The sequence below is a fragment of the Alosa sapidissima genome, chromosome 18 (genome assembly GCF_018492685.1).
Source record: "Alosa sapidissima isolate fAloSap1 chromosome 18, fAloSap1.pri, whole genome shotgun sequence".
Classification (NCBI taxonomy): domain Eukaryota; kingdom Metazoa; phylum Chordata; class Actinopteri; order Clupeiformes; family Clupeidae; genus Alosa; species Alosa sapidissima.
In genome coordinates, this window is record NC_055974.1 from 26,300,513 (window position 1) to 26,328,483 (window position 27,971).

General features: G+C 43.5%; 4 protein-coding genes across 13 annotated transcripts in view; 3 read left to right on the forward strand and 1 right to left on the reverse strand.

The window, feature by feature from the left end:
• Positions 1-15,718, forward strand: part of larp7 (La ribonucleoprotein 7, transcriptional regulator) — a 46,056-nt gene extending 30,338 nt beyond the window's left edge. For 5 of the 6 annotated variants that reach the window (XM_042070722.1, XM_042070724.1, XM_042070725.1 and 2 more), the window contains 8 exons: positions 509-608; positions 1,994-2,347; positions 4,002-4,146; positions 9,276-9,430; positions 10,058-10,164; positions 10,463-10,622; positions 14,496-14,587; positions 15,104-15,718. In XM_042070722.1, coding sequence (XP_041926656.1) covers positions 509-608; positions 1,994-2,347; positions 4,002-4,146; positions 9,276-9,430; positions 10,058-10,164; positions 10,463-10,622; positions 14,496-14,587; positions 15,104-15,181 — 1,191 coding nt within the window. In that variant the 3' untranslated portion in view covers positions 15,182-15,718. Of the gene's footprint in view, positions 1-508; positions 609-1,993; positions 2,348-4,001; positions 4,147-9,275; positions 9,431-10,057; positions 10,165-10,462; positions 10,623-14,377; positions 14,467-14,495; positions 14,588-15,103 lie in introns of those variants that run through there. The other variant, XM_042070727.1, reaches the window with a different exon arrangement.
• LOC121690252 (C-type mannose receptor 2-like) overlaps positions 1-27,971 on the forward strand; it is a 1,098,322-nt gene that overhangs the window by 845,506 nt on the left and 224,845 nt on the right. The gene's annotated exons all lie outside the window — the stretch shown is intronic.
• On the reverse strand, positions 15,864-20,204 carry LOC121690261 (stabilizer of axonemal microtubules 1-like). 2 transcript variants are annotated; one of them, XM_042070741.1, is made up of 4 exons: positions 19,923-20,204; positions 18,700-18,882; positions 18,095-18,294; positions 15,864-16,968 (listed from the first exon to the last, which is right to left on the reverse strand). In XM_042070741.1, exons 1-4 carry the CDS (start codon positions 19,958-19,960, stop codon positions 16,034-16,036), a joined length of 1,356 nt encoding a protein of 451 aa, XP_041926675.1. In that variant the 5' UTR covers positions 19,961-20,204; the 3' UTR covers positions 15,864-16,033. The 2 variants fall into 2 exon arrangements, with proteins under 2 accessions (XP_041926675.1, XP_041926676.1); XM_042070742.1 differs by lacking the exon at positions 19,923-20,204 and adding an exon at positions 19,253-19,876.
• plin2 (perilipin 2) lies at positions 22,599-27,800 on the forward strand. 4 transcript variants are annotated; one of them, XM_042070746.1, is made up of 9 exons: positions 22,599-22,719; positions 22,833-22,880; positions 22,989-23,184; positions 23,657-23,739; positions 23,937-24,189; positions 25,067-25,251; positions 25,876-25,989; positions 26,437-26,727; positions 27,631-27,800. In XM_042070746.1, the coding sequence occupies exons 2-9, from the start codon at positions 22,854-22,856 to the stop codon at positions 27,700-27,702; spliced, it is 1,221 nt and encodes a 406-aa protein (XP_041926680.1). In that variant the 5' UTR covers positions 22,599-22,719; positions 22,833-22,853; the 3' UTR covers positions 27,703-27,800. The 4 variants fall into 4 exon arrangements, with proteins under 4 accessions (XP_041926680.1, XP_041926677.1, XP_041926679.1 ...); XM_042070743.1 differs by lacking the exon at positions 27,631-27,800 and having other exon boundaries at positions 26,437-27,252; XM_042070745.1 differs by lacking the exon at positions 27,631-27,800 and having other exon boundaries at positions 25,067-25,188; positions 26,437-27,252.

Sequence of the window (27,971 nt, forward strand, 5' to 3'; positions counted from 1 at the left end):
AACCTCATGGCGCATTCCAATCACACACATGTTGATGAATGCTTATCTCCTGTGGGGGGTTTCCACTACAGGAATTTGAGGGGAAGTACTTGGGGTGAAACAAGTACCCACATCAGGATAGGTATTCAGTGCAGCCCCAAACACTGCACTGATGTGAGGTGTTAACTAGGCGTGAACGACAGAGTGTAACACAATAATGTGATGGGATTTTAAAAATAAAAACCTGCCTGCCTCTATTATTGAATTTTAAGGAAGATTTATATTCCTCTTTTTTTTTACTTAAGCCTTTAAGATCAATTTCCAAAAGATGTTATTTAAGATATAGATTTATATTCCTCGTTTTAGTCAACTTTAGCTGGTGCCAATAAAGCATCATTCAAAGAAGAGAAGGGGGGGAAAAAAAAGAAAATTCCAGATGAACACCTCTGCACAGATCACTCAAGCCTCCCCCATGTTAACTGAAGCTGTGTGTCTCCCCATGTTAACTGAAGCTGTGTTCCTCCACCAGATGCTGCACAACCCCCCTGAGGATGCCCCACGCAAGGCTGGCATGTTCCCCAAGACCAAGAACAGAAAACCCCTTCTCCTGGCTGAGGACTCCACACGAGGTACCGATCTCCAGAAAACTCTCTCAGTCTTCCGTTTTGTTCAGGTGGATTTTATTTAGAGATGCACCGATCGATTAGCCTGACGAGCCAGACCCACGTCAAGATGTAGGTTCTGGGAACTTACCATAGGCACTGCTCAATCCGAGGGGCGGGATAAACGGTTGGTTTTCACATTTCCTCTGCACACAATAGGATAGCACTACAACCGGCTACAACTCATGAGTCTCATGCATTTTCCCACCAGCTGAGCTAGTTCATCCATCTTCTTTGTTTTCAAGTAGCAGGAAATTCACACGGAAATTCACCATCGCCGACTCTGTACACGATGTGATTGGTCTGATAGAAGTTTAATTTTTCCAGCTTACAAGCCAACGGAAAGTTGCTAGACTACCCTGGCTGCAAATTACATTTGCTGCCGCTAGGGTGCGTCTAGATTTCTAGGCTACCGATCGATCGGCTGGAGACCAGAATTGGCCGATTATCACGTGATAATGCGGTGACGCCGGTCAGTCTGAGATATGCAGTTTTTCTATGTGCAGACAGTGAACGCTGTGCTTTGCCACATTGTGTGGAATTTTCCTAAGACGTCACTTCATTACATAAACAGCGCTCATCACCGCCTGTCCCTGGCCCCTCTACAACGCTAATTGCGTGCCCACAGCTGAACAACAAAGCGCAGTTAAATGGAGTTAACCGATTGCAACATTAAAAAGAATAGTTTACTGATCACACATGATAAGAACACACTGCCAGTTCCTACAAGGGCAGGGACATCCTTCTCCATTTTCAAAAAACTACTGAAGACCCAGCTCTTTAGAGAACATCTCCTCTCATAGCAACACTTACAACAAGTCTTACTGATCCTAGCACTCACCAGCCGTCTTAAACTGACAAGTAACTGTTAAAAACAGCACTCACTGATGCACTTATTCTTACTGTACTCTAATGTTTTTAAATTGTCCTAAAATTGTTAAGAATTGCTCTAAAACTTAAACTGTTTACCATGTTGTTAGTCGCTTTGGCTAAAAATGCGTCAGCCAAATGTAATGTAATGTAATGTAATAACATGTCAACAAGCAGCGACATTCAGAGTAGGTCTAGTAGTTCTACTCCACTGCTTGGTTTAGGAGCATGACTGTAAATTTGTCTGCGTCCAGAAGCCAGTTGCACCATTTGAACGTAAGTTCCATCTCAGCTTAGTTCCAACGTCAATCAGCACTACATTGGCATTTACGAGCTTCTATAACTTAAGGGGTTGCACCACGCTAATAGTTTCAACATAACACTAGTGTTATAGTAGTGTTAAGTAGACTGGCCATGACCTCAGATTATTATTCCAGTTTGATTATAAAGCTGACACAGTCGTCTTGATCTTCTGTCCACAGAGGACGAGGAGGAGGACAAGAAGAAGAAAAAGAAGAAGAAGTCTCGCAGCGGGAGGCGGGAGAGTGGCCCTCAGCCTGCCGCCATGGAGACGACGGGCTCCACCAATCAACAGGAGGAGAAGGGCGGCCAGGCAGAGGCTGCAGATGTGAAGAGCCAGCCGCTACCACAGGGTGGCAGCGATGTGGAAGTGCAGAGGGAGGGGGGTGGTCAGACGAAACCCCTCGCCAAACGTGCGGAAAAGAAGAGACGGCGCTCGCAGGGCACGGAGGGGCCAGACGACAGCAGCAGCGGGCAAGACGGGATGCCTGCCAAGATGAGGAAGCTGGACGAAGAGTCCGAGAGTGACATGAAAGGTATATGGACCTGTTTACTTTATTAATATCAAATCAGTCCAAATTATTTGTTAGGCGTTTGTTTTACCCATTTAAGTGTGGTGCATAAAATAACCATATATCTTCATATGTGCTTGTTGGAGACAGCAGCAGCATCACATTACGTTTTTTTTTGCCGGTTTTCTAGTTGAAGTGTTTTTCAATGGAGGAGGAGGGTCTCACCTCAACCACCACCCATGTGTAGCACTCACCTGAGTGATGCGCGGCAGCCATTTTGTGCTCCAGCACTCGAACACTCACCAGCCACCATTTTGAGGCTGAGAATGAGGGAATTAATCGGCCAATCGCAGGGAACCCAGCGCTTGCACACTGATACACAGATAACCCTTGTTAAGGTCTTTTCTCTACTCACACAGGTTCCATTAGGTCACATTCAGTCCAACCTATTTACTTCCCCCTCGTTGGGGATTTCTACACCATTTTGGGGGCGGTAACCATGATTATGACGAGATGTCAGACATATCTATGAGTGGCAGCCATTTTGGTGATGCGTGGCAGCCATTTTGGTGATGAGCGGCCATTTTGTGCTGAAACACACCACCAACCATTTTGAGATTGGGGATGAATCGGCTAATCACAGTGAAACCACAGCCTGCATGTTACTGGCATCCTGTTGGCCCAGTGCAGCTACAGCAAACTGCAGTGACTCGGTTGAGACCATGCAAGAGTTCTGGCAGTGTAAATAGAATGACCAAAACTTGGGAACTTAATTCCGAAAAATGTAACTTCACGTAATTCTCGAGCCCACTGATACACAGATAACTCTTGTTAAGGTCTTTTCTCTTCTCATATAGGTGCCCCTCCATTAGGTTACATTCAGTCAAACCTATTTGCTTTCCCGGTCGTTGGGGATTTCTCCACCACTTTGGGGGCAGTAGCCACAATTATGACTAGATGTCTTACACATAGATATTAGAAAGCTAGATACCGCATTGGGCTCCAGAACATACGTAAATAGCACCGCAATCTTGGTGGGGCTAACAACCGAGCGGTAAATCAAGTGTCTCTGATTTCCAGCAAATGTGGCCCATAGACATTGCCCCAAGCAATATGGCGGCCACGTTGTTGACGTATGCCACCTAATAGAACTTGACAGACAATGTGGTATCTAGCTTTCTAACATTTATGGTCGTAAATATTTATGAGTGGCGACCATTTTGGTGAAGTGCGGCGGCCATTCTGTGCTAGAACGCTCACCACCCACCATTTTGAGGTAAGAGAGTAAGGGAATTAATCTGCCAAGTAAACCCACGGCCTGCATGTTACTGGCATCCAATGCAGCTACAATAACCTGCAGTGATGCGGTTGACCATGTCTCCTGTAGGCCATTAGAATCTCACATGTAATGGTGACAAAAAGTGTATTTGTTTACAGTTTATGGATCTTTGTATATTTGTCTGAATGTGTCTGTGTGTGTTTGTCCATGTCTGATTGACTGTGCGTGTGCGCGTGTGCGTGTGCGTGTGTGTGTGTCCTGTCTGTCTGTCTGTCTGTCTGTCTGACTGACTGACTGACTGACTGACTGACTTGACTTGGTTGTGTGTGTATCTGGTTTGATTGTGTGCGTGCGTGCGTGCGTGCGTGCGTGCGTGCGTGCGTGCGTGCGTGCGTGCAGAGTCTGCAGCTGAAAGCGAGAAGCAGGATGGGGGAGATGAGAAGAAGGAGGACTCCCTGCTGAAGGCCAAGAGGAAACGCAAGAAGAAGCACAAGGAGCGGCTCAAGATCGGAGAAGAGATCATCCCTCTCAGGGTGCTGTCCAAGTAAGACGCGCACACACACACACACATGCAAACACACAGAGGCAGTCGCACTGATTATTTCTTCTGCTTTCATTCTCTCTCTCTCTCTCTCTCTCTCTCTCTCTCTCTCTCTCTCACTCTCACTCTCACTCTCACTCTCACTCTCACTCTCACTCTCACTCTCACTCTCACTCTCACTCTCACTCTCACTCTCACTCACTCACACACACACAAACATGCAAACACACAGAGGCAGTCGCACTGATTATTTCTTCTGCTTTCATTCTCTCTCTCTCTCTCTCTCTCTCTCTCTCTCTCTCTCTCTCTCTCTCTCTCTCTCTCTCTCTCTCTCTCTCTCTCTCTCTCTCTCTCGCACACACGCACACAAACACAACTACTCACACCAGTCAAGTCCGTTTCTGCCTCTCAGTCAGTCAGTCATTCAAGCACACACACATACGCACAAGCACACATGGGGGGTCGTGGTAGTGTACTGGTAAAGGAGCTGGACTAGCGTGTAGTAGCCTGAAAAGTTGTGGGTTCAATTCCCGGCTTCCACCGTTGTGCCCTTGAACAAGGCACTTAACCCCGAGTTGCTCCGGGGACAAAGTAATCCCTATTAATATAGTTCCCTATTAATATATGTAAGTCATTTTGGATAACAGTCTACATCAGTGGTTCTGAGACTTTTCAATCTCAGGACACCCCTATGTATATTTGTTTTCCCCACGGCACCCCTAAGTTAAATCCTTCCTTTTTACTCAGAATGTTATTTATATCACCATATACAGTATGTCGCTTTGGACAAAGGCGTCTGCTAAATCCATAACCATAACCATGTCTATCAGCTTTTACAACACTATTTTAACATTTAGCAGAGCAGAATATGAGCCTAGTTTGTCATTATTATAATTAATATTACTATGGTTATTAACAGGACATGGACATTGCCAAGTGAACCTAAACGTCTCATTAGGTACTCATGATAAGGGAGACATATGTACAAGGTTTTTACAGACAGAAGTTACATTTTGTTTGATCAGTCATACTGTCTTTAATATTGAAGGATATAAAAAAAAAACACACATACAATGTAAGCCTCGGCTCTGTAAACCGAGGTGTAAATCCACTTTCTTTCTATGCTCTGCCCATCCTCCACACAGTCAGTAGCCGATTGTTGTGCCATAGACGTGCAAATTGAGTCCCATTCCCGTTATCACTTCCCAGGCGTGATCGTGCCTAGACGGGGCCATCTCACGGCTATTAGCTTTTATCCTCTTATTCAGTCAAGTATTTTACATGGGCCCTTGAGCCAACGAGTTCTTAATGGTGCTTGAAGTGACTCAAGTCTTGTGAAGGTGAGATCAGATGTCTAGGGGAGGTCAGATAAGGGCATTCAGTGACAAAACAGGATAACTAGTCACTGATGTTATACCAGAGACTGCATTGCGAGCAATTGTCCGATAAAATGAGTGCTCATGAAGGGCACTTATTTGAATGTGCAGTGGCCTAACCCTCGTATGAACATAGTGAAATAATATTTTGGACTATTAGACTTCAGAGTGTTTCATTCACCTCAGGGAAGGAATGAAACAAAACTCAAATCATTTTAAGAAACATCTTAAGACATACCTTTTTAGCCTTGCCTTCTCTTAAATCCCTGACCGTTTTGGAATTTTAGGTCTTGATGTGTCTGTTCTGTATGCATATGCATGTGTGTATACATCTCTTCATATTTTATGACTTTTGCACCTTGATTTTTATTTATATTTTTACATATATTTTATTGCTTTTATCATTCTTTTTGTTTTATATTATTTCTAAGTGCTGTTGTTAAGCACCTTGTATTGCTGTTTGCACAAAAGGCGCTTTATTGTTTTTTTGGGGGGGCTTTTATGCCTTTTTAATGATAGGACAGTGGAGAGTGACAGGAAGTGAGTGGGAGAGAGAGTTGGGGTTGGGATCCGGAAAGGACCACGGGGCGGGAATCGAACCCGGGTCGCCGGCGTACGCTGCAGGTGCCCCAGCCAGTTGCGCCACAGCTGGGGCTGAAAGGCGCTTTATAAATAAAACTGAATTGAATTGAAAAATAACTCCTGAACGGTTTGCAACTGTATTTGACAGAGGACTGATGTAGGTTGCTAGTGACAAAATATTAGCTTTCAGTGTGGAACTATGTCTTTGTAAATGACGTTCAATTAAAAGGTGTTTAATTCATCCTGGTGTTCTGTCGAACCAAGGTACTTGTCGAGTTGTGCTACCGCGCAACTGCAGTGGGAAATAAAACTCACAATCCACTGTTAAAACGTAATGTAATTTGTGCTACCCGACATACAGACACTGACATATTCAGGTTTGTTTATTTCACATTTTGAAATCTGTGTACCATAGTGCTGTTATGTACCACCTGGAATCACTCGATCTTGGGGTAGTGCTGGCTGGTAGGAGCATTTTAGCTTGCAGAACAGCACCAAATTAATCAAAAATGCTGTTGATTTGCACTACGGTAGCACATCTCGACAGAGTAGCATAACTCTACAGAACAGCGTCACACGCACAAAATGATGCCAGGTCTAGTTAGCCTAGTCTGCTTTGCAATGAAGACACTACGGTCACTGCTTTGAGATGACCTAGCAATCTCGGAATTATATTTAAACCATGATAAAGTAACTGGTTTACATGTGAACACCCAGGAGCTAATGTTATTAGTTGAGCTGAAATTCAAAGTAAATATGATGCTTTGTTAACCATGATTTTCATAGAACACCTCTTCACACTGCCTTAGTGTATTGCTGAATTAACTTCTAAAACACCACGTTATCTTCCTCCTTTTGCTTTCTGGAAAAGTGTCTCATATTCATATACAACATTTAAACTAATTTCAATGTATTCGTTCCTGATGTGTTGGTCTACAGTCAGCAATCCTATTTCACATTTGGTCACTTAACCGTAAAAAAAAAAAAGAGTACATTTTATAATATCTGGTGCAGGGACCAGAAGAGGTTGTGTGTAAAGTGCAGAAGTCTCTTTTGGTTAAAACCATTTGAAAATAATTTTGGACTTGACATTTAAATAAACTGATATATAAATATACAAGTGAAACTTTTTCATTCAACATATGATCAAAGAATTCCACAGCACCCATGGACTAGGGTCACTGCACCTACTTTGAGAAACACTGGTCTACACACACACTGTCATCAACACAGGCATGCTCAAATCCTGTAAAGGGCGCCCTCTTGTGGAATTTCATGGAATTGAAGTGAATTTTCCATAATGGTGGCCGATGCAGAAGTCTAGAGTGACTACTTTCCATCCAATGACCCTCCAGATAACCAGATGTATTATTTAAGTGCTATGAATGGTGGGTTTGACTCTCTGGTATTTTAGTTAATTCCTCCTTTATATTCTTTGGTCTTTGTGTCTTAATTATAATATACTTTAATTATATAATAGTTTTATTTCACTTTGCCTTTATTATTCCTTTGGATGCTCCTTCTGTATGAAATGTGTTATACAGATGACCATGCCCTGCCTTGTTGACCTGGGTAGTTTTGTTGATTAGTTTGGCACTCTGGTGCAGTGTGTGTGGTGTGGAGTTTCCTTTGTGCTTTTGATTAGTTCTGATTGATTATCTGCTAGCTTGTTAGCAAAATGTAATACAGTACAGGCCAAAGATTTGGACACACCTTCTCATTCAATGCGTTTCCTTTATTTTCATGACTTTACATTGTAGATTCATCAAAACTATTAATAAACACATGTGGAATTATGTACTTAACAAAAAAGTGTGAAATAACTGAAAACATGTCTTATATTCTAGCTTCTTCAAAGTTGCTATATTTTTTTTATTTAATACCATATTCAGCAAGCCATAACTTGACAAATATTTATCTGTGGGCCTAATAACGTTGCCTTCATTCATAGTTTTGATGCCTTCAGTGAGAATCTACCATGTAAATAGTCATGAAAATAAAGAGAATGCATTGAAATGAGAAGGTGTGTCCAAACTTTCGGCCTGTACTGTATATGTATGCTCTGCAGACCGTCTAGAAAAGAGCCCATTGACGCCTGTTTCCAAAACGCCTGACGCCTGCTTTACTCAGGGTTCCCACGGGTCATGGAATTTCTGCAATATCATGGGATTTTAAAAAAAGTATATTCCAGATATGGAAAGTCAGGGAATTTTATCATATTTGGGGCAGTCATGGAATATCATTTTGTTGTAGCAGTTTAAAATATACCGGTACAAAAATACATTAATACAAATCTACAATATTTCTACGCAGAATTGTCTGCCTAGTTATTGGCTTACTGCTTGCATGAGTGATTGTGGTTAGCCCAACTTTGTTTAATCAATGCCCATTTATTCATCTTCCGCTCTAAAAAAAAGTAAAAAATTCTCGCGGCCGCTCGAAATCTTTAGGTAGTATATTGTACCGTTCATTATAGGTCATGGAAATTCCTTTTTTTTTTTTTGTCAGGGAAAAGTCATGGAATTTTACATTTGACTTAAGAGTGGGAACCCTGTTGACTGCTTCCACAGGCATGACGAGAAATGAAATTAGACTTTAACTAAATCTGTGCATTAAAGCCTTACCAAATCACTTGCAGTAGTGCATCAAACATATCGTTCTTGTAAACAAAGGTTTTAAATTAAGCTGTTTACTTAATTCCGAAGTAAATACACATGCCTGTGACATTTTTTGGCTACTCTGAACAGTGGAAAATGGAGTGTCTATGGAGAAAAGCGAGCGTCGAGGAACGCCGCTGGACCCAGGAAAAGATTTATTAGCATATTATTACATCATCACTTAATAACCGAGTTCTGCTCATCTACCTCATATATATTTACAATCAATTACAATATTGTTATTAATATATTACCATTGCACTGGCCAGCCTTGCACTATATTTATATTTAAATCTGAAATCTCAGACTGATATTGCACTATTCCTTCTCTCTTCAATTGGTATTGTATATTCTTATATTTTATGGGGTACCTTGCCTGTGCCTGTTGAGGTATCCACGACCATGGCAACCTTGACGGGGACAACAAGGAGGCGGATTCTGATTCCGATTCTGATTCTGATCCCCCCCCCCCCCACACACCCCTTTCTGTTTCTCTCTGTTTCTCTCTGTGTGTTAGGAGGGAGTGGCTGGAGCTGAAGGAGCAGTACCTGAAGCTTCAGAAGAGTAGCATGGCCGCCCTCAAGAAGTCCATGAATGACATCAAACCCAGAACAGAGGCTGCCATGGAATGTGACGCCTCGGCCGGCGCCGCCCCGCACGACCAGAACAACGGTACCGTGCGGCCCTCACAACTCACATCTGACATCACGCCTTTTCTGTTGGGACTCCACTGCAACCTGCTGGGGGGGGGGGGGGGGGGTTTGGACACGGCCGCGAAGTTAATCTCTGATCTCTTATCTGGCCTGGCCTCTTAACCTACTCCGAAAAGACCTTTTTCACGGCAGCCATTTTGACATGAAATAGTAGGGTAAGCACTGGTGTTGGTAAATATGTTAATGAAGTCTCTGTTAAGTGTAGCAGAATCACATTCAGAACCTTGATTAATGTGGTCAGTAGCACCTGGGCCTGCCATATATATCATGTCAAAAATGGCTGCTGTGAAGAAGGTCAGTTACTCCCTAGATGATCGGTCATGGCTTATCATTGACCGCAGATAGAGTCGAGTTCAAGAGCACTGATGTGTTTTCAAAGGAAGGGGAAAGAGTCACCTGATGCGCATGCTCATATTTTATTGTTTTTTTTTTCTGATTGAATCATTCAATGATTGTTTTTTTTTTTTATTATTGAAAACTTATTGAAACTGTTTGTTTCTTTAGGCGCACAATCATATTAGATTTATTTATTTATTGATTGATTGATTGATTCCTGTTTGCTGTTTTGTTTGTTTGTTTGGGGCAGGTGACGAGGGGAGTAAGAAGGAGACTCCTAAAGGCCCTCAGTTTGAGAGCGGGCTGATTGTCAAGATCACACACTCACAGCCTCTGCCCGGGAAGAAGTGTGTGAAGGTACTGCAATATTGTGTGTGTGTGTGTGTGTGTGTGTGTGTGTGTGTGTGTGTGTGTGTGTGTGTGTGTGTGTGTGTGTGTGAGTCTCTGCCTGGGAAGAAGTGTGTGATGGTACTGCAGGACCTGTGCTCAGTCTAGAGATTGGTTGGTGGGTTGTTTTGATGCTGATTTCATAGTTGTAGTTTTACAGTTCATCGTGTACTCTGAAATATCCGTACTCTAATCTTGATCCTTTGTGATCAGGGCACCCTGTCTGAGATCTCTAAATGTGTGTGTGTTTGTGATGGTGTGTGATCAGGACGCCCTGTCTGAGATCTCGGCGGTGGTGTACGTGGACATCCTGGAGGGGGACGCGGAGGGGCACGTGCGCTTTAAGACGGCCGAGGACGCGCACGCCGTCATGGCAGCACAAGCACAGCTCCACAAGAAACACCACTGGAGACTGGAGATCCTATCAGGTCAGTCTTACACACACACACATACACATATAAACACACATCCTCTCAGGTCAGTCTTACACACACACACATACATATAAACACACATCCTCTCAGGTCAGTCTTGCACACACACACATACATATAAACACACATCCTCTCAGGTCAGTCTTACACACACACACACACACACACACACACACACATATACACACATACATATAAACACACATCCTCTCAGGTCAGTCTTACACACACACACACACATAGAGGCACACAGACACACACACACACACACACACACATACATACATATAAACACACATCCTCTCAGATCAGTCTTACACACACACAAGCAAACATGTAAACACATATAAACATACACACACATTCATACACACACACACACATACAGTACCCTCCAGAATTATTGCCACCCCATGCTAAAGTTGACTAAAATCTGGTATAAAAAATAATCTGTTGGTGATTTATTGTATTCTCACAATGAGGACAAATAGGACAAATCCAACCTTGAAGGGAAGCAAATTTGTTTTGAGAAAAAGGAAAATATCATGAAGAAATAAATATTTTTAACAAAAACACGTTGCTCACAATTATTGGCACCCCTTTTTATAATACCTTCTTAAGCCTCCCTTTTCCAATAAAATAGCTTGTAATATTCACCTATGACACCCCATAGAGTTGGAGAATACAAAGCAAGAGATTTAAGACTGTTGGTCTTTACAAAATCTCCCCAGATCGTCCAGATTCCTAGGTCCACACTTGTGCATTCTCCTCTTTGACTCCTCACTGTTTTTCTATGAAGTTTAAATCAGGGGACTGAGATGGCAATGACTCAAGCTTGATTTTGTGTTCAGTAAACCATATTTGTTTTGATCTGGACGTTTGTTGAGGTTCATTGACCTGATGAATGATCCAATCATGACCAACGTTTAGTATATTGACAGATTTCCTTTAAAAATGTTCAGGTTTTTCATGTTGTTCGTGATACCATGCACCTTAATTAGATTCCCAAGGCCTTTGGGAATAACAACAGCCCCACAATAGCACAGCCTCTTCTCACCATAATTCTCATTAGGTATGGGCTTCTTTTCAGTATAGTCATTCTTCTATGTACACCAAACAGACTAAGTGTTCCTAGCCAAAGAGCGTAATTTTCATGTCATCTGACAATAGACCACACTTCCAGACAAAGTCACTGTACCATTCAGTAACTCCTGCCGTTTACATGGGTAATTAAATGACTGGACAGGCGTTTTCCTAGCATGCCCTCTAAATTAGCTATTAGCAGTGAGGTCACTTTTGAAGATTGTTTGGGGGACTTGGTGACCCCAAGATGACACCTTTGTCTGTAACTCTCCAATAGTGATCCTTATGGAATTTTTTGCCTATCTTGCCATGCTCCATACTGTACGTGGGGGCGAGATAACCATGGGTCTTTGTCCAAGCATGTTTGTTACATTTCCAGTTGATTAGAACCTTTTAATAATTGTTTTAACTGTAAATATAGGCATTTTCAACAACGTACCTAGTTTTTATAGACATTCACTGACTTACAAATGTCAACACAATTTATTTAAATTTAGTGTATTCTTAGTGTATTCTCTTGTCTTTCTGATGTTGAAACATGACGAGAGGATTTAGCCTCTGTGTCTCTTTATTTTCATACCTTAGTGAAAAACAAAGTAGTGAACTACCTCTGAAAGTTCACAGACACTCTGATTAAAGGAACCGTATGTAGGATTTTGGCCAAAACTGGTACTACAATCACTTTCAAAATACTGTAGAGCGGTGTACACCGCAGATATGGTAACTAGAGCAGAGCTGGCAACCCAGATGCCGAAACACTACTGATTTTGTGATTACTAGATAGGTGGAGGGTGGCGGATCAGGCTAAAACACAAATATGTAAACATCAACATCAGTTGAGGGCTGCAACTTCACTTTTTTAAATGACGATATCCTGGCCGGACTACTGTTGTGAGTGATATAAGTATTTGGAATTAGCATGATTTCCTAATGTCTAGTGACAAATCGGGGCCATTTTATGATTAATTGAATTACATTTCTTACATACGGTTCCTTTAACTTAACAAAGTTGAAATTAGATAAGGAAATGCTTCTGTTTGGTTTTGTATGCAAGATTTTCTAGGGGTGCCAATAATTGTGAGCAACGTGTTTCCGTTAAAAATATTTATTTCTTAATGAGATTTTCTTTTTTCTCAGAATATTTTTTTTTTCCCTTCAAGGGTGGATTTTTCCTTGTTGTTTTCATTGTGAGAGTACAATGAATCATCAAGATTATTTTGTATGCCTGTTTTTAGTCAACATTACCAAAGGTGGCAATAATTCTGGAGGGTACTGTACATATAAACACATATTAACACATATAAACATACACACACATTCATACACACACACACATTTAAAGACACACACATTCATACACACACACACATTTAAAGACACACACATACAAACACACATACAAATACACACATAGACACACATGCATACAAACACACACACACACACACACAAATACACGCACACATACACACACATAGACACACATGCATACAAACACACACACACATATATGCACACACTGGTGAGAGTCCTCACATGCACTCACTCACACACACACACACACCCCCCATATGAACACACTCTTAACACAGTACTCTCCACTGAGTCCCTCATTACTTCAGAACCTGGCTGCCTCCCAAGGAGTTATTGGGTCACCTTTCTTAGAAGGCTCGGTGTTCACCCCGCAATACCTTTCATTCTTTATTCTGAGCCAATATCACACACACACACACACACACACACACACACACACACACACACACACACACACACACACACAAGTTAGCACAGCACCTCTCTCTGTCAGTTATATAACGTAGTGTTTCTTTCTTTTAAAATAGCTTATACTGGTTATTTTTTACTATTTAAAGTAACACATCAGTAAGAATAATGATAAAAAAGTAACACAGCAGTAAGAATAAATATTAAGTATATTTATTATATTATATCAACAATTATGTTAACAAATCCGTCAGTGTCCAGAGTATAGTTAAAATGTGCAGCTTATATGTGTCAGGGTGAGGAGGTTGAAACAAGAGAAACTCAAGTCACATTTTACAAACTTGAGCAGAGATGCAAAACCAAGTGTACCCAAGCTTTGGCCACACTCAAGGTCAAGGTTTGACCATGGTCAAGGGCACTTCCTGGATGAGATTTCCTCTTATGAGCAAATCAAAATAAACAGGAGTCTTGTTGTCTCTCCGTTTCATGCCCAAGCTCTCTACATAGTTAATGCATTTATTAAAGGTGTTCTAAGCGATGCTGCACGTTTTTTAGGCTCAGACATTTTATGTCACTTACTGCAAACATCACCTAACCAACCGCTAGCTGTCTGTGTCCTGAATAGACTGTAAAAAAAAACACGATCTCTGTGGACAGCCCAGGCTCCAAAAACGGCAACAAAAACAACCTGTGCAAACCTAGCCCATAAAAACATAACAAACTGTTCCAGCAAATCACAGACAAGATGCGCGTTGAGGATAGTTTCAATTGCACGAGAGCAGCACGGGAGGGAGGGGGAGGAAGTAGCGAGCTAGCTCTGTTTTGTTTGAAAGTCAACAGAAGTGACGTTACCCAGCATCGCTTAGAGCACCTTTAAATACACCTCAAGAATATCAGTGAAGAGCACAAAAAATGGTCTTCTATATAATCCGTCTTTATTGTAGCTGTGAAAGTCTTTCATGGCTTCCGAATATGAACCCCTGACAGCAGAATGAACTCTGGTGGTTGATTATGGCGCTGGTCCTCCATTTCCACTTCCTGTCCTGTCGTCCTTCCTGCCAGGTGACCACGAGCAGAGATACTGGCAGAAGATCCTCGTTGACCGTCAGGCGAAGCTCAACCGGCCGCGGGACAAGAAACGAGGCACAGAAAAGGTGAGTTGGTGTTGGCTGTGTCGTGGTTCTCTGAGTTGGCTTTAGACGCTTCAGGCACTGCCACTGACGTACTCCACACAAATGAACAAAGGAGGCCCTTAAGCTGGCTTACCAACACGTTATTGGGTCACTTTTCTTAGAAGGCTCCGTTTTCACCCCACAAGACCTTTCATTCTTAGTCTGAGCCATTATCACACACACACACACACACTTTCAGTCTTTATTCTGATCCATTTACACATCACATTGCTTTATATAACAGTGAAACCAGGGCTCATTTCCTGTTCGTGGAAAATGTGATCCGCGGACAACACACACACCACACACACACATCTCATTTACAAGATTCCTTAGGCAGAGTTATGTGTATTACAGTCCAGGAAGAGATTGCTCAGCATTCTGCTTCCTGCATCGTGCTTTAAAGGTTGCTCTACGCTACGCTGCGCTGCATTAGCATGTGCCTGGTTGGTTTTGGTCAGCATTAAAACATGGTCTCCCTCTCTCCGGTCTTCCTAGCTCATCGCCAAGGCCGAGAAGATCATCGTGGCAAGAGCCAAAGAAGCTAGCAAGCACATCCGCTTCATGGAGAACTGATGGCTGGCACACACACACACACACACACACACACACACACACTCACATAAACACACACACACACACGCATAAACACAAACACACACATAAAAACTACTGTAAGACACACACACGCACACGCACGCACACATGGTGGTGCCTACTCGTGTATAGTGGTTGGTCCTGAACTGATAGCATCGTTAATTTGGCACAGGTTGTCAGTCTACTGAATGTTGCATTCGGCTTCAAGTGAAAGTGACCCTGACTGGTAGCCAGGGCTTTCTTTATCATTCATAGACCTTGTGGAAGTGTTGTCAATCGTAGGAATTTTAAAGGATGCTGAATACCGTGTTAAAAGTTATTTGACTATTTTTTTATGCCCAATTTAGGTATTTTTTAATTATAAAATGCCTCTGTAAATTGTAAATAGGAATTTTGCTTAAAAGCCATCCTCAAACCTTCTTTGTTATGCAAAGTCCAGCATCTCCAGGTTGTGTGGTGTTATTTGTTTGTTTGTTTGTTTGTTTTTTTTAAATAAACTTCAAAACTTCCAAAGTAGCTCATTGCTTCATTGGGATTGATTGTCTGTTGCATTTAAAGGCAGGTCATGGGGATGATATCATGGCGTAATAATGTATCCATTCCTAGGTGCTGGTTGTGCTTTCTGTCATCGTAATGCATATAAATCCAGTGTTACTCCACAAACAGTCAAATATTCATTTTATTTAGTTTTTTTTTTTTTTTCCAAAAATGTTTGGTGCACATGGTGAATAGAGACTTGCGATCCGTATAGAAATCTCTGATTATAAAAATAAGAATGCCTTTGGTGTGGTCAGGTGTGTGTGTGTGGTCTTCACGAAGAACGTAGGGCTTCTAGTGTTGTCCCCTGCCTCGGCCGTCAACTACCACACTCTTCCTCTCCACGCTGTGGCCGCGAGGCGATTGGCCGCTGCTCACCACAGCAACGTCCTTCGCTCCGCCACCCTCCGCTAGCGAGATGGTCCGGTACAGCCTGTGGCCTCTGTGCGTCATGCGCGTGTCCTGGAAGCCTGGCGGGTGGGCGTAGCTGGCTGGGCACACGGGCACCTCAGGGTGGACACTTGTACCCTCTGCTGGCCGGGCAACGCTGACGCGGGGCTTTGGGCCGGGCTCGGGGGGTCGGAAGCAGACGGGCTTGGGCGCCGTCTTGGGGGTGTACTGGGAGCGGTAGGTGGTGGTGGTGGGCTTTCCCAGAGCTTGCCGCTCAGCCGGCCGGCCTCGGAGCTCCTCCTGCTGGGCGTCCTTCTCCTTCTCGTCCACCCATGCCTGGATGACCGGGCGACCGGGCCGCGTTGGCGGCGGAGGGCAATTGTGGCGGACGTAGTCCGTGCGGGTGGTGCTGTCGAAGGTCATGTGACCAGCTGGGGGTTCGTACTCGTCGGCATGGTGCTGCGGTTGCCTAGCGCCCAGCGGCCACGCCTGGTACTTCTCGCGGAACTCTGTGTTCCAGCGTACGGTTGGCGGGATTTGGTCCTTCAGCCGCTGAGAGGAGGATGCCCTCAAGGGCGCGCTGGAGGGCCTCTTTAGCGCCTCCACTGGATGGGGAATGTACTGCAGACGGTAGTTGGTGACGCCGTTGAAGGGCACACGCATTTGCGGCTCAAAAGAGGACGCTGGCGGCTTGCAGGGCTGACGTGCTACGATGCCAACGACGGGGCGGAAGTTGTCCTTGAAGGTGGAGGTGCCACAGAACTTGCCCGCGTTGAGAGTCAGGTTGTCTGTTACACGGTATGGCTGCCTCCTCTGAGGAGGCCATGTACGGAACTCATCTGTAGAACATAGAACAGGGCTTGACTCTCAACAGCTACAATGCTGCCAGAATAAACAACAATCAAATGTTCTGTAATTCAAAATGAATGCATTCTCAAGGGGATATGGTTATGGGATTTGGCAGACGCTTTCGTCCAAAGCGACATACAAATAACAACAATAGCCTACAATAGTTAAAGATAACAGTAAACAGTTAAAAAAGTCGGTAAGAATACAGAGTATAGCAATAATAAACAACAATGACAATTCAATCAAAATAAACAAATACTATAATATACAAACCATAACGCATAAGAAACGCTTAATAAACTAAGTGCATATTGAACAGATATGCCTTTAGACCCCTCTTGAAAGACCCAAAACTATCACAGGAACGGAGAGCACTGGGCAACTCATTCCACCAACATGGAACCACTGAGGAAAAGAGTCTTGAATTTGACTTAGTGTTTATGGCTGGTCGACACAACAGACGCTCATCAGAAGACCGCAGTGGGCGGTTGGGGATGTATATCTTGTTCAGTGAGTTAAAATAGCAGGGAGCAGATCCAGTCAGTGTCCTATAGGCCAAAGTGAGGGATTTCAATTTAATTCTGGCCACTATAGGGAGCCAGTGGAGAGTAAATGGAAGAGCATTTGTCCTCTTTGGCTGATTGAAGACCAGCGTGCTGCAGCATTTTGAATTGTTTGCAACGATCTTACTACACAAGCAGGTAGGCCAGCTAACAGTGAATTACAATAGTCCAGCTTGGAGATCCATGGCCAGTACAAGTAGTTGTGTGGAATCTTGTGTCAGAAAAGGTCTGAGCTTCCTAATGTTGTGAAGGATAAACCGACACAATTTTGCATTTGAGGCTACATGTTCAGAGAAGAGTGTTTACAAAATGCATACATTTGTGCAATCTGAGCTCCACTCTAAACGGCCAAAGCCCTCCCATTTCTAGCTAGAAGGAAGGAGGCAGTAATCACAAATGTTCAGTCTCATCTTTGGGATAAGAGTGCAACACTGTTAATGTGGACAGGCAGGTGTGCTTTGGTATATCCCGAAAGCTAAAACCCCACACTGGTGGCTAAGGGTAGAAAACAAGCCACCGTCCAACATCAGTCTCACTGACTGCTGTGCCTTACCCTTGTAAGTGGACAGGGTGTCCATCTTTGCCATTGAGGGATGGTAGTCGTCGACCTTGCTGACCCTGTGGCACTGCACGGCGTGTCGGTGGAAGTCCTCGGTGTAGGTGGTGGTCATCTTCATGGACCCCTCAGGGGGGACGTACGCACACTGGACTCTCGGCTCTCTGGGAATCACGGGGTGAGGCACGTAATCTAACCTGAAAGGTGCAGGTAATGTGAGTCCACTCTGTACCCGTGTCAACTGTTTGTGTGTGTGGTCATGAATGTAGTAGTGACAGGCCTATGGTCATTTGAATTGTGTTGATAATCGAGTACAGTATTGCACTGGTTTGAAACAGCTACTCTGAATGTTAACTTGCAATCATCCTGCAAACAATGAATGTTGTCCCTGTTACAGTTGATGTTTGGTTTCAGGAGGTACCCCAGTTATTGTATTTTCATAATTTTCATGCAATGTGGTGAGGAAAACTAGGTGCTTATTGTAATGTAGTATGCTTAGTTATAAGCATTGTGTGTCAGACAAGTACAGACTCAAACTGTATACTAATTCTTGGTAAAAAAAAAAACATATCAAATGCGCGGTTGAAGTGTCCATCTCTTACCTGAAGGTGGTCATACTGGACATTTTGCCCTCTGGCGGATGGTACTCATCGTGGAGGCGTATAGCCGGCCGTACCTCCGCGTTGATGTGCGCTATAAACTTCTCCTTGTACTCAGAGATGGGGTCAGCTGGGTGCGCCTCACAGGCCACCGGGCCCGGTTCCACTGGACAGCAGCGGTGCTTCCTGTGGGGAGAGAGAAGTCATGTGTTTTCGGTTGAGAGATGTACGAACTCCAGCGGCGCATCATGAAAGCGAAATGGTTCCCAGCTCACTCTGAATCACCTCATAGATAGTTAGGCTACATGATAAGCACCCCCTGTGAGTGAGAAAATAACAGAGGCGTACAGTACATATCCAAGTCCTGCAGCATCACTCACTCCCTTCCATAACACACGCTCTCGCCCACACACACTTTCTCTGTGCAACGACGTGCACTATAATAAAGTACCTGTGTTTCTTTAGAGAGATGCTCGACCGTCATTTGAAGCTTGAATAAAGTAAGACACCAAAACAAGTTGTTCGCTCCCATCGCCAGCGCGCTTAGGCTACTTACCTTCCTTTACAGTTCTATCAGTCAGATGCGCTGCTTGCGCCGGGTATCCTATCCGTCAGAAGCAGCGTGTCCTGTGCTTAGGCATTATTTTCCCTTCGTACGGTTTAAATAATTGACCAGAAGAGCACGAATGGCAAGAGTGAAGAACAAGGGGCGCGCGCAGGAGCTGGGATGGTGTCTAAAAATAAGCACCCGTGCAGTGGATTATTCACTCTCTGCGTAGAGAGGGCCAGAAGAGCGAGCGCAAGCCTCCGCTCCGGGTATGATGGGCAAACGGCTGCAACGGTTTTGATCCATCAAGGATTAAGTAGGGTAAATAAATAAATAAACCAGAGCAAGTATAAATAGAAATAGAAAGAATAACGTCAGCTGTTATAGGTCACTGCCTATCAAGCGAGAGGGAGGCGGCGCAGTTGCGCGTGCATCTCCTGAAGACTTCTCCGTAGAGTATTCTCGGTAACGAACCTACACCAAGCCTTGCACAAATTAGTGAAATTATTACCAGCTGCGACATGTGCAAAGATAATACCGTGTGATGCACTGGGAGATGATCCTATGAGATAAGCTGTCCACAGTATGTACGGAACAGTCAGAGGAAGTCACGCTGTGTCCATCTGCCTGTTCCACACAGGCTATCGGGACAGCCGTGAGAACCGGTTAACACACTCACCCACAGTTGCAAATCTGACAGAGACACTGCATCGTCATGATCCCAGGTGATATTTATCTCGCGTTCAACACTACTCGGCTACATCTCAGTGCGGGCAAGAGCGAAGCAAGGCTGTCCAACGGCAATAAAAAAAAACTTATTATAGCCTGGCATCCAGTGTCTTAAATCCTGGAACGGGATTACTTTTATCTTTTAATTAAGCTCTGAGACAGCTTACTGATTACTACGATAAACAAGTCAGCCCAGCCTTGCCCCTGGAATTGTTTTGATGAACCTATGCGAGAAGTAACCTAGGCCTAGAGACTGTTTCAACATTCTAAACGCGTTACATAATAATCAGTTGTTTCCCTTGGTCATTGTGTGTCACAGTGTGTTTCACTCCAACGTTCTATTCACAACATGATGTTTTTGCTTCTCAGAAGCTGCATCCGAATCATCAGTATGCACAAACGTAGGCTCACTGGGTAGGCCCACTTAAAGCTTTCAGCGTCGGTTTTTATTCCTGTGATCTATGGATTACTTCACCACATGTTTTTGTTTTGTCCACAAGGTGTCAGTAACGTATCATTAGCAGCAGGTGTCCGCATACTAAAAGGAAGTCCAGTTGCAATAGCTGCAGGGCCATTTGAGGACACTGAACCGCTGAAGCTTTCCAACGCCATCTGTCATCCACTCAAAAATATGTAGCCTACTTGTCCTCTCTGTACATCTTTCACGGAGCAAAATAGTAACACTTCACAAAATACCAAATACCACAAAAACAATGTAGGCGGCCTATTGCCTTTGTCCTTGTTAAAATAAGGCAGAGGAAACTGCCTCAATCAGAGGGAAGTGAAGTGAACTTAACTTGGTGAAGATCTATGGAAAACAAGTGTTTGACCTTGACCAAGACACTGGCAACATTTTGGAACAGTTTCTGTTTTCACATTCTTTTGTGTGTTTCTGACATGAAGGTTACAAACCCAGAGGCCATGTATTCAGAGTGATTATGTGGCCTGATTGAATGGATGAGACAGGACACAAATAAATTATTTTCCGGCAGGTCTTTTATTCCCCGACTGCTTCAGGTGGGAGCAGTTTTAACTGTATGGATTTAGGTAAGGTAGATCAAAATAAAAAGAAAGCTCTAATTTCCTGTGTAGATTAACAAACAGTAAAAAATTATATTATCAAACATGTTCTATTGGCAATAGACAACAGTAGTGGCTCTGGGTGACTGGAGTAAAAGAATAAAAGAAACATAGAAACAACAAGAAATAAATAACAGCATAGCACATTTACCAAGCCACCACTATCCTCACATTTAACTCTCAGCAGTAGCTGCCTCTAACAATGTACATTCAATGTAACCCATTGTAATGCATTCAAAAAGGAAAACATGTCACTCTGCATTTAACTCATCTCACACTGACCCATTACACATTTTTATCTGTGTTTGTTGTTCCCGCGGTTCGTCTCTTAGAGCTACAATGTGAAATTCCTCTGCCCTCTGTTCACCCGGTTACACATGGTCTCTGGTGTCATTCAGGACCTCACAGGACCTCACAGGGCTTTAATACAGAACACGGAACAGATTTACGTGAGCCTAGAACCTGCATTTTTGTCACGCTTCACAGTTCCAATGATGTAGTGGACACTTTGTTTGTTTGTTTGTTTGATTGATTAATTTAATTGGTTTTTGTTCAATTTACTTCACATTTAAAACGCCCAGCATCTGTGTGAGATGACATTGCATGCCAATAAGCACTACTGAAGTATCACTTTATCAAACTGTGGATAGGGATCTTACAATATACTGTCAGTAGTGGATTGAAGGACCCAGATTGGACCTGGTCTAACCTTGGCAGGTCACAACTGACCCTGGACCAGAACTGGGATGCAAATTAGCACCAGGCACCATGCAGCCAAATGCTGGTAAAATATGAAAGTGGCAAAGTAATCATTTAATATTGAGTGGATGGTGAATTTGACTACAAATCAGCCAGTGGTTGATAGATGTACACATTTACTCAGATGTACAGAGTAACCCATAAATCAGAATCGGGATCCCCTGGTCATAGTCCAGCGCTACGTGTTGTACTGCACCGGAATTCATTTTAATATGACGCAATCAATGCATGATATCACAGTTTATGGTAGCCTACATTTTACAGTGCAAGCACTGTCCGAAAGGGAACAAGACAGGATTTCATTGAATGAGGTGTTGATGAACTTTAGCACAGATTGCTTTGACATCTTCTGTGGTCATTCACAAGGCAATGAGTCATGATTACCCTATGGCCTAGTGACTTATGTATCTCAGGGAGACATACCAGACACCAGAGATATATTTTTACTAAATTACCCCCCCTCCCCCAAAAAACAAAGATATGTATAATGGTGATGGACCTGCTGTATATTAGTATACATACTTGTCTTGGACTGATTATGACTAGACACCAATGTATTCAGGAGAAGCCACATACAAAAAGTGGCTAAACTTCATTAAACTAGATACACAATAATCTTCTTGGCTGTGCTAATGGCAGATTATGTATCCCTTGTAGTTGTACCATTGCCAGGTTTATGTTGAAAGAATAAAGGAATGTGGAAATACCCGGTGATGTACAAATAACCTTTGCCCTAATAATTCGATGGGCGTTGACGTAATTTACGCCCTGTCTCGCGAGATGCAAATAGTATAAAACCTGACAGGGGAGAAGGGAAGTTTCACTCACAACAACTCTCACAGTTTTAACGTCATACGCAGACCACAGCTCAATCATCTCAGTGTTACTTCCGCGGCTGTTGATATTCCGTAAGTGAGTTTTTGTTTGTGTATATGTTTGTAACGTAGCGATATTGTGCATGGCCATACTAACATCTGGTTGTGTGGTTCAACAAAGTTAAAAATGTGGCTTTCACTTTTAGGAACAACTTTGACAGATAGACATGGCGTCAATGGTTCTTAATGACCAGGTAGGCTACGTTGTTTTTCTTGATCTGTAGCCTATATCCTTCTCAGAATGTATACATTTGTGGTTCTGTTCCTCTTCATGAAGGCTAACCTTAACCTCGTGTTTTCAGAATGTGGTGTCTAGGGTGGCAAGTCTTCCCCTGGTTAGCTCTGCTTATGACATCATGTCAAAAGTATACCTGCAAACCAAGGACCAGCACCCGTACATCAAGAGCGTGTGTGAAGTCGCGGAGCTGGGCGTGAAAACCGTGTCATCCGTGGCTATCATTAGCGCTCTGCCAATCATCGACAAATTGGAACCACAGCGTAAGTAACTTGATGTTGTGTGTGATATCTGTATGCTACTGAGACCTTGAATTTCCCCTTGGATCAATAAAGTATCTATCTAATCAATAAAGTATCTATCTATCTATCTATCTATCTATCTATCTATCTATCTATCTATGGACAGCTAGGCTACAGTTACTCCTGATGAGGTGTATTGAAAGTAGAGTAATATTAGAGAAGTTAGAGAGAATTCAGATTTTCTAATAATAACAAAAAAAACCTGTCAATTGTTCAACATGCAGTCAACTGGTAGACTATTGCCAATGTAAACCGCCTGTGATAAGACTGTTTCTGTTTGCTGATGCTGGCTTCATGCAGATTGAATAGTAGATGTAGATGAGGGGGGAAAAAAAAAAAAAAAAAAAAAAAAAATATATATATATAATATATAATATATAACTTGGTGTTGTCATAATGTCCTCTAAAAGTGTGTTTTAATCAACCCCCACAGTTACTATTGCAAATGTCCTTGCCTGCAAAGGACTGGACAAGATTGAGAAGAGTCTGCCAATCCTGCATCAGCCATCTGAACAGGTATGTTGCTGGTCATCACGCTCGAGCCCTGACTCTGCTCTCCACTACCCCACTACTCTCTGTTGGCAAGCCGCAGTGGAATTAGCCTGCTGAAACTCCCCAGTGCCAGCCAATACAATTGCACCAACAATTCTTGGTAACACTCACAGCACACATTTCTCCCCCCACACACACACACACACACTCTGCCCTCTCAGGTTGTGGCCTCCGCAAAAGACACTGTCAACGGGGCGAAGGATGTGGTTTCTGAGAGGGTCAATGGTGCCAAGGAGACTGTGACCAGCGCAGTGACCGGGATGGTGGGCCGCACACGCGGGGCTGTCCAGGGCGGCGTATCCATGGTGAAGGAGAGCCGCGTAGTGCAGCTGGTGAGCTGCGGCGTGGACTCTGCCCTGAGCACCTCAGAGAGCCTGGTGGAACAGTACCTGCCCCACACCAACCAGGAGATGAGTAAGTGTGTGTGTGTGTGTGTGTGTGTGTGTGTGTTTCTGAGGGAGGGAGAGGAACACAAACATAACTATAAGCTGACTTGAAATCTCTGATTTACCCATTGTCTCAGATTTTATATACTGCTGTTCATATCTACCCAAGTGCAGTGCAGTGCTGGACAGCAGGCTCTAATTGGTTAATTTAGATGGTTTCATTTCAGTTTCAGCACTTGCAGGAGTTGTCCAGTAAAATTGTCTTTGTTTGTATGACGGGGCCTACACAGCTTTAAGAAGGTCTTGGGAGAAGCTGATTAATCATTATAATCTGGGCAGAATGCAGAACATTTAGGATTTTTCTGTGGATCCAGGTGAATAGAGAAATGCCTGCGACAATGTGGACTCCTAATAACTGTCATGGTCTGGCAGTGAGGGATCACTTAATTTTGGGAATTTTCTGATTCCATCTCAATGGTGCTTTTGTTCTTGGTCATGCCTTACTGCCCCTAGACATGTGTTCCAGTGGTTTTAAAATTGGTGCTGGAATAATCACTTTATGTAATCCAATGAGATTTAATATTGGACCAGAATAAAGGCCCCAAAGGGGATACAGGGTAAAAAGATTTCTAAGAAAGAAAATGACCCAATGGCCCATCATAAATCGGCTTACTGCATCTCCTTTGTTTGATTTCTGTTGAGTGTTTGGCATCGGCACCCGTTCCTCTCAAGAATACTTCCCTTTTCTCGGAACTCTTTAACTAATCGCCAGTGTTTACATAAACTGTAAATACACTAGAGATGTTTAACCAGAGGCGTGTGTGTGTTTGCCTTGTTTAACCCCAGCTTTAAAGGATCTTGATAGTGGCTTGATTTATATACTTCATCCTGTCCTCTTTTCTCAGAAAAATCTATCAAAGCCGTGGAGAGTTTTGAGAATGGCCTGGAGCCCAGGAGTTACTACACGCGCCTGGGCAGTCTGTCCACCAAGGTGGGCCAGCGCACCTACCAGAGGACCATGGCCAAGGTGCGTGAGGCTCGGCAGCACAGCCAAGAATCCATTGCCCAGCTTCACCTCACCATGGATGTGGTGGGTCTCTACGCTTCGCTTCTCTTTGCTTCTTGGGGCAGCCGTGGCCTACTGATTAGCGCTTCGGACTTGCAACCGGAGGATTGCCGGTTCGAACCCCGACCAGTAGGAACGGCTGAAGTGCCCTTGAGCAAGGCACCCAACCCCTCACTGCTTCACGTCACTGTGTGCTGACTGTGTTTCACTAATTCACGGATTGGGATAAATGCAGACACCAAATTTCCCTCGCGGGATCAAAAGAGTATATATACTTATACAGGCTCTTCTGTGCTCTTCTCTGCCATTGGACTCGTTAACCACTTTAATCAATGGGCCCTAATTTAAATGATTATTGACATTTTGATTTGACTCTTCAATGTTTAAGGATGGGGTCTTGCCCATGGTGCTAAATTAGCCTAGTTATAAAATTAGCTTTAGATTGACTTAAGACTTTACACTTTGCCCATCACACAAAAAAGGGCCCTTTGTGTTAGGATTTATAGTTATGCATGTGAGCTGGCCATAACTAATATTATTTGTTATTGATATTTTGTCTATACTGCTGTTCTTGGGCTACAAAATGGTTTTCTCTGAAATTTAGAGTATATAAACGAGGTGCCATTCTGATGTGTGATTGTTTCTCAGATTGAATATGCCAGAAAGAACCTTGACAATGCCAACCAGAAGATGCATGTGAGACTGACGGCCATAATGGATTGGCGGGTGAGCGGCCAGACGTCTGAAGAGTGTGATGCCGTGGTATGTTATCTGCAGCAGAATAACAGGGCCGTTTGTTTAGGAAAACTTTACCATGCGGTACCGTCTCTGAAGTGGTACCTTGGTGTTCCATGCGAACTGAATAAGGAAGGGATTCTGGGCTGGTGCTACACCATTAGAAAGTAATTATTGTTGCATTAAAACTTATGGTAATATAATGGTGATGGAAGATGTCATGATGAAGCACAACGAAGAATGTCAAGCTCTATACTCACAATAAAAAGGAAAAAAGAAACTGTCAAATAATTGCACTTTTCTAGAATATCTTTTTGTTGGGAAAACACTTTCAGTTTTTGGGATGTTGTAATAGTATCTTTGTGTATTCTACAGTGTGTTGGTATGATGGTGCTTGTAGAGTGCCTCATCCTGCGTAGTAATGGCTTTGTGTCCCGTGTCTCTCTCTCTCTCTCTCTCTCTCCTCCCTTGCAGAGTATCGAGTCCCGCACTCTGGCGTTGGCCCGCGGCCTCTCCCAGCAGCTGCAGACCACCTGCCAGGGCCTGGTGTCCAGCGTTCAGGGTCTCCCCCAGAACATCCAGGACCAGGCCCTCACCCTGTCGCATCTCGCCTCTGAGCTTTATGGCAGCTTCAGCAAGGCGGCGGCCATCGGGGACCTGTCGGACAGCGTGCTGTCCTCCAGCCGGACGCAGCTGCACCGCGTCCGTGTGATTCTGGACGACACCATGGACTACCTGGTGAACAACACGCCCCTCAACTGGCTGGTAGGTCCCTTTTACTCGCACATGGAGCCCCCTGCTGGTGGCAGAGGAGGTTGCAGTGGTGCTGCTGCTCACTCGCACGATGCCTCCGCCAACAACACTCACAAACAGCCCGAGCTGAACCATGCAGCCGTCCCCTCCCAGACTTCCACGGAGGAAAGAGTCTGCGACACGAAGGCGAAGAAACATATGGACTCTACGCACTAACTGTTGTTAATCTCAGTGTTGATTAACCCTGTTAACAACTCATGTGGTTGAAAAGAGAAGCCTGTTTTTGTGTGTGTGGAGATGAACTACAGTATGTTATATTTACTACGGCAACATTAACTTACCCGTTTTCACATCGTGCATGTGACGTGTGTGGTTCATACTGAAAATGCTTCCTATAATGAAGCCTGCAGAAATTCCACCTAACCTGACAAGTTCACCTACAACATGTAACTTTCCATGTAAAGCCTTATTATCCAGACTGTACTGATGCCCAGCTGTTGTCCTTGTGCTAAGTTAATAATAAACCTATTAATATTACTAGTCTTGTGTGTGTCTTGAATTCTGCATTAATATAAAAGGTTTTGGGAATCAATGAAAGATGTGTGGAGAACTGGTTAACAAAGACTGTGATGGGCCATTTTGTCCTACTTTATATATTTATTTATTTATTTTTCAAAAAATGACTTTCTTAAAAAAAATAGTTATGCTGGTGAAATTTTTTTGAGTTTAAATTCCAACGATCAAAATGACCACCACAGATGCAGACTGCATGGTGCTTGATTAATACACCTGTGGAAAGGGCCCTGATGAAACCGATGAATTATTACAATTGCAAATACTCTTGGGTGGTGAACTGTTGGAACGTTCAGTCAGGTAAAGGCAGCTGTTGTGGTTTTTCTGTTCCGTCAACACCAGGTTCCTGACTTGACGTTTTCGGATCTCTCTTCGGAACCCGACATGTCATCTGTGGAAGAAACTGCACCCTGATCTGTGTCCCTCCTCAAGGAGCATATAGGAAATCAAGATCCTCATCAAAATCAAATGTAGCCTACACTAATTTGATTAAAACGATTGGATTAGTCTTCCATTGCCTTCCCTCCTGTTGTTTAAAGAAGACATATTGGTTTATTGATTTCCTTTTTATTGATGTGTACTTTAATGCTGACAGTGACACCCCCAAAACCTGCCAGCTTCACTACATAGGCCGGTCAAGTAAAAATAAGTGATATTTTATACACACACACACACACAAAATG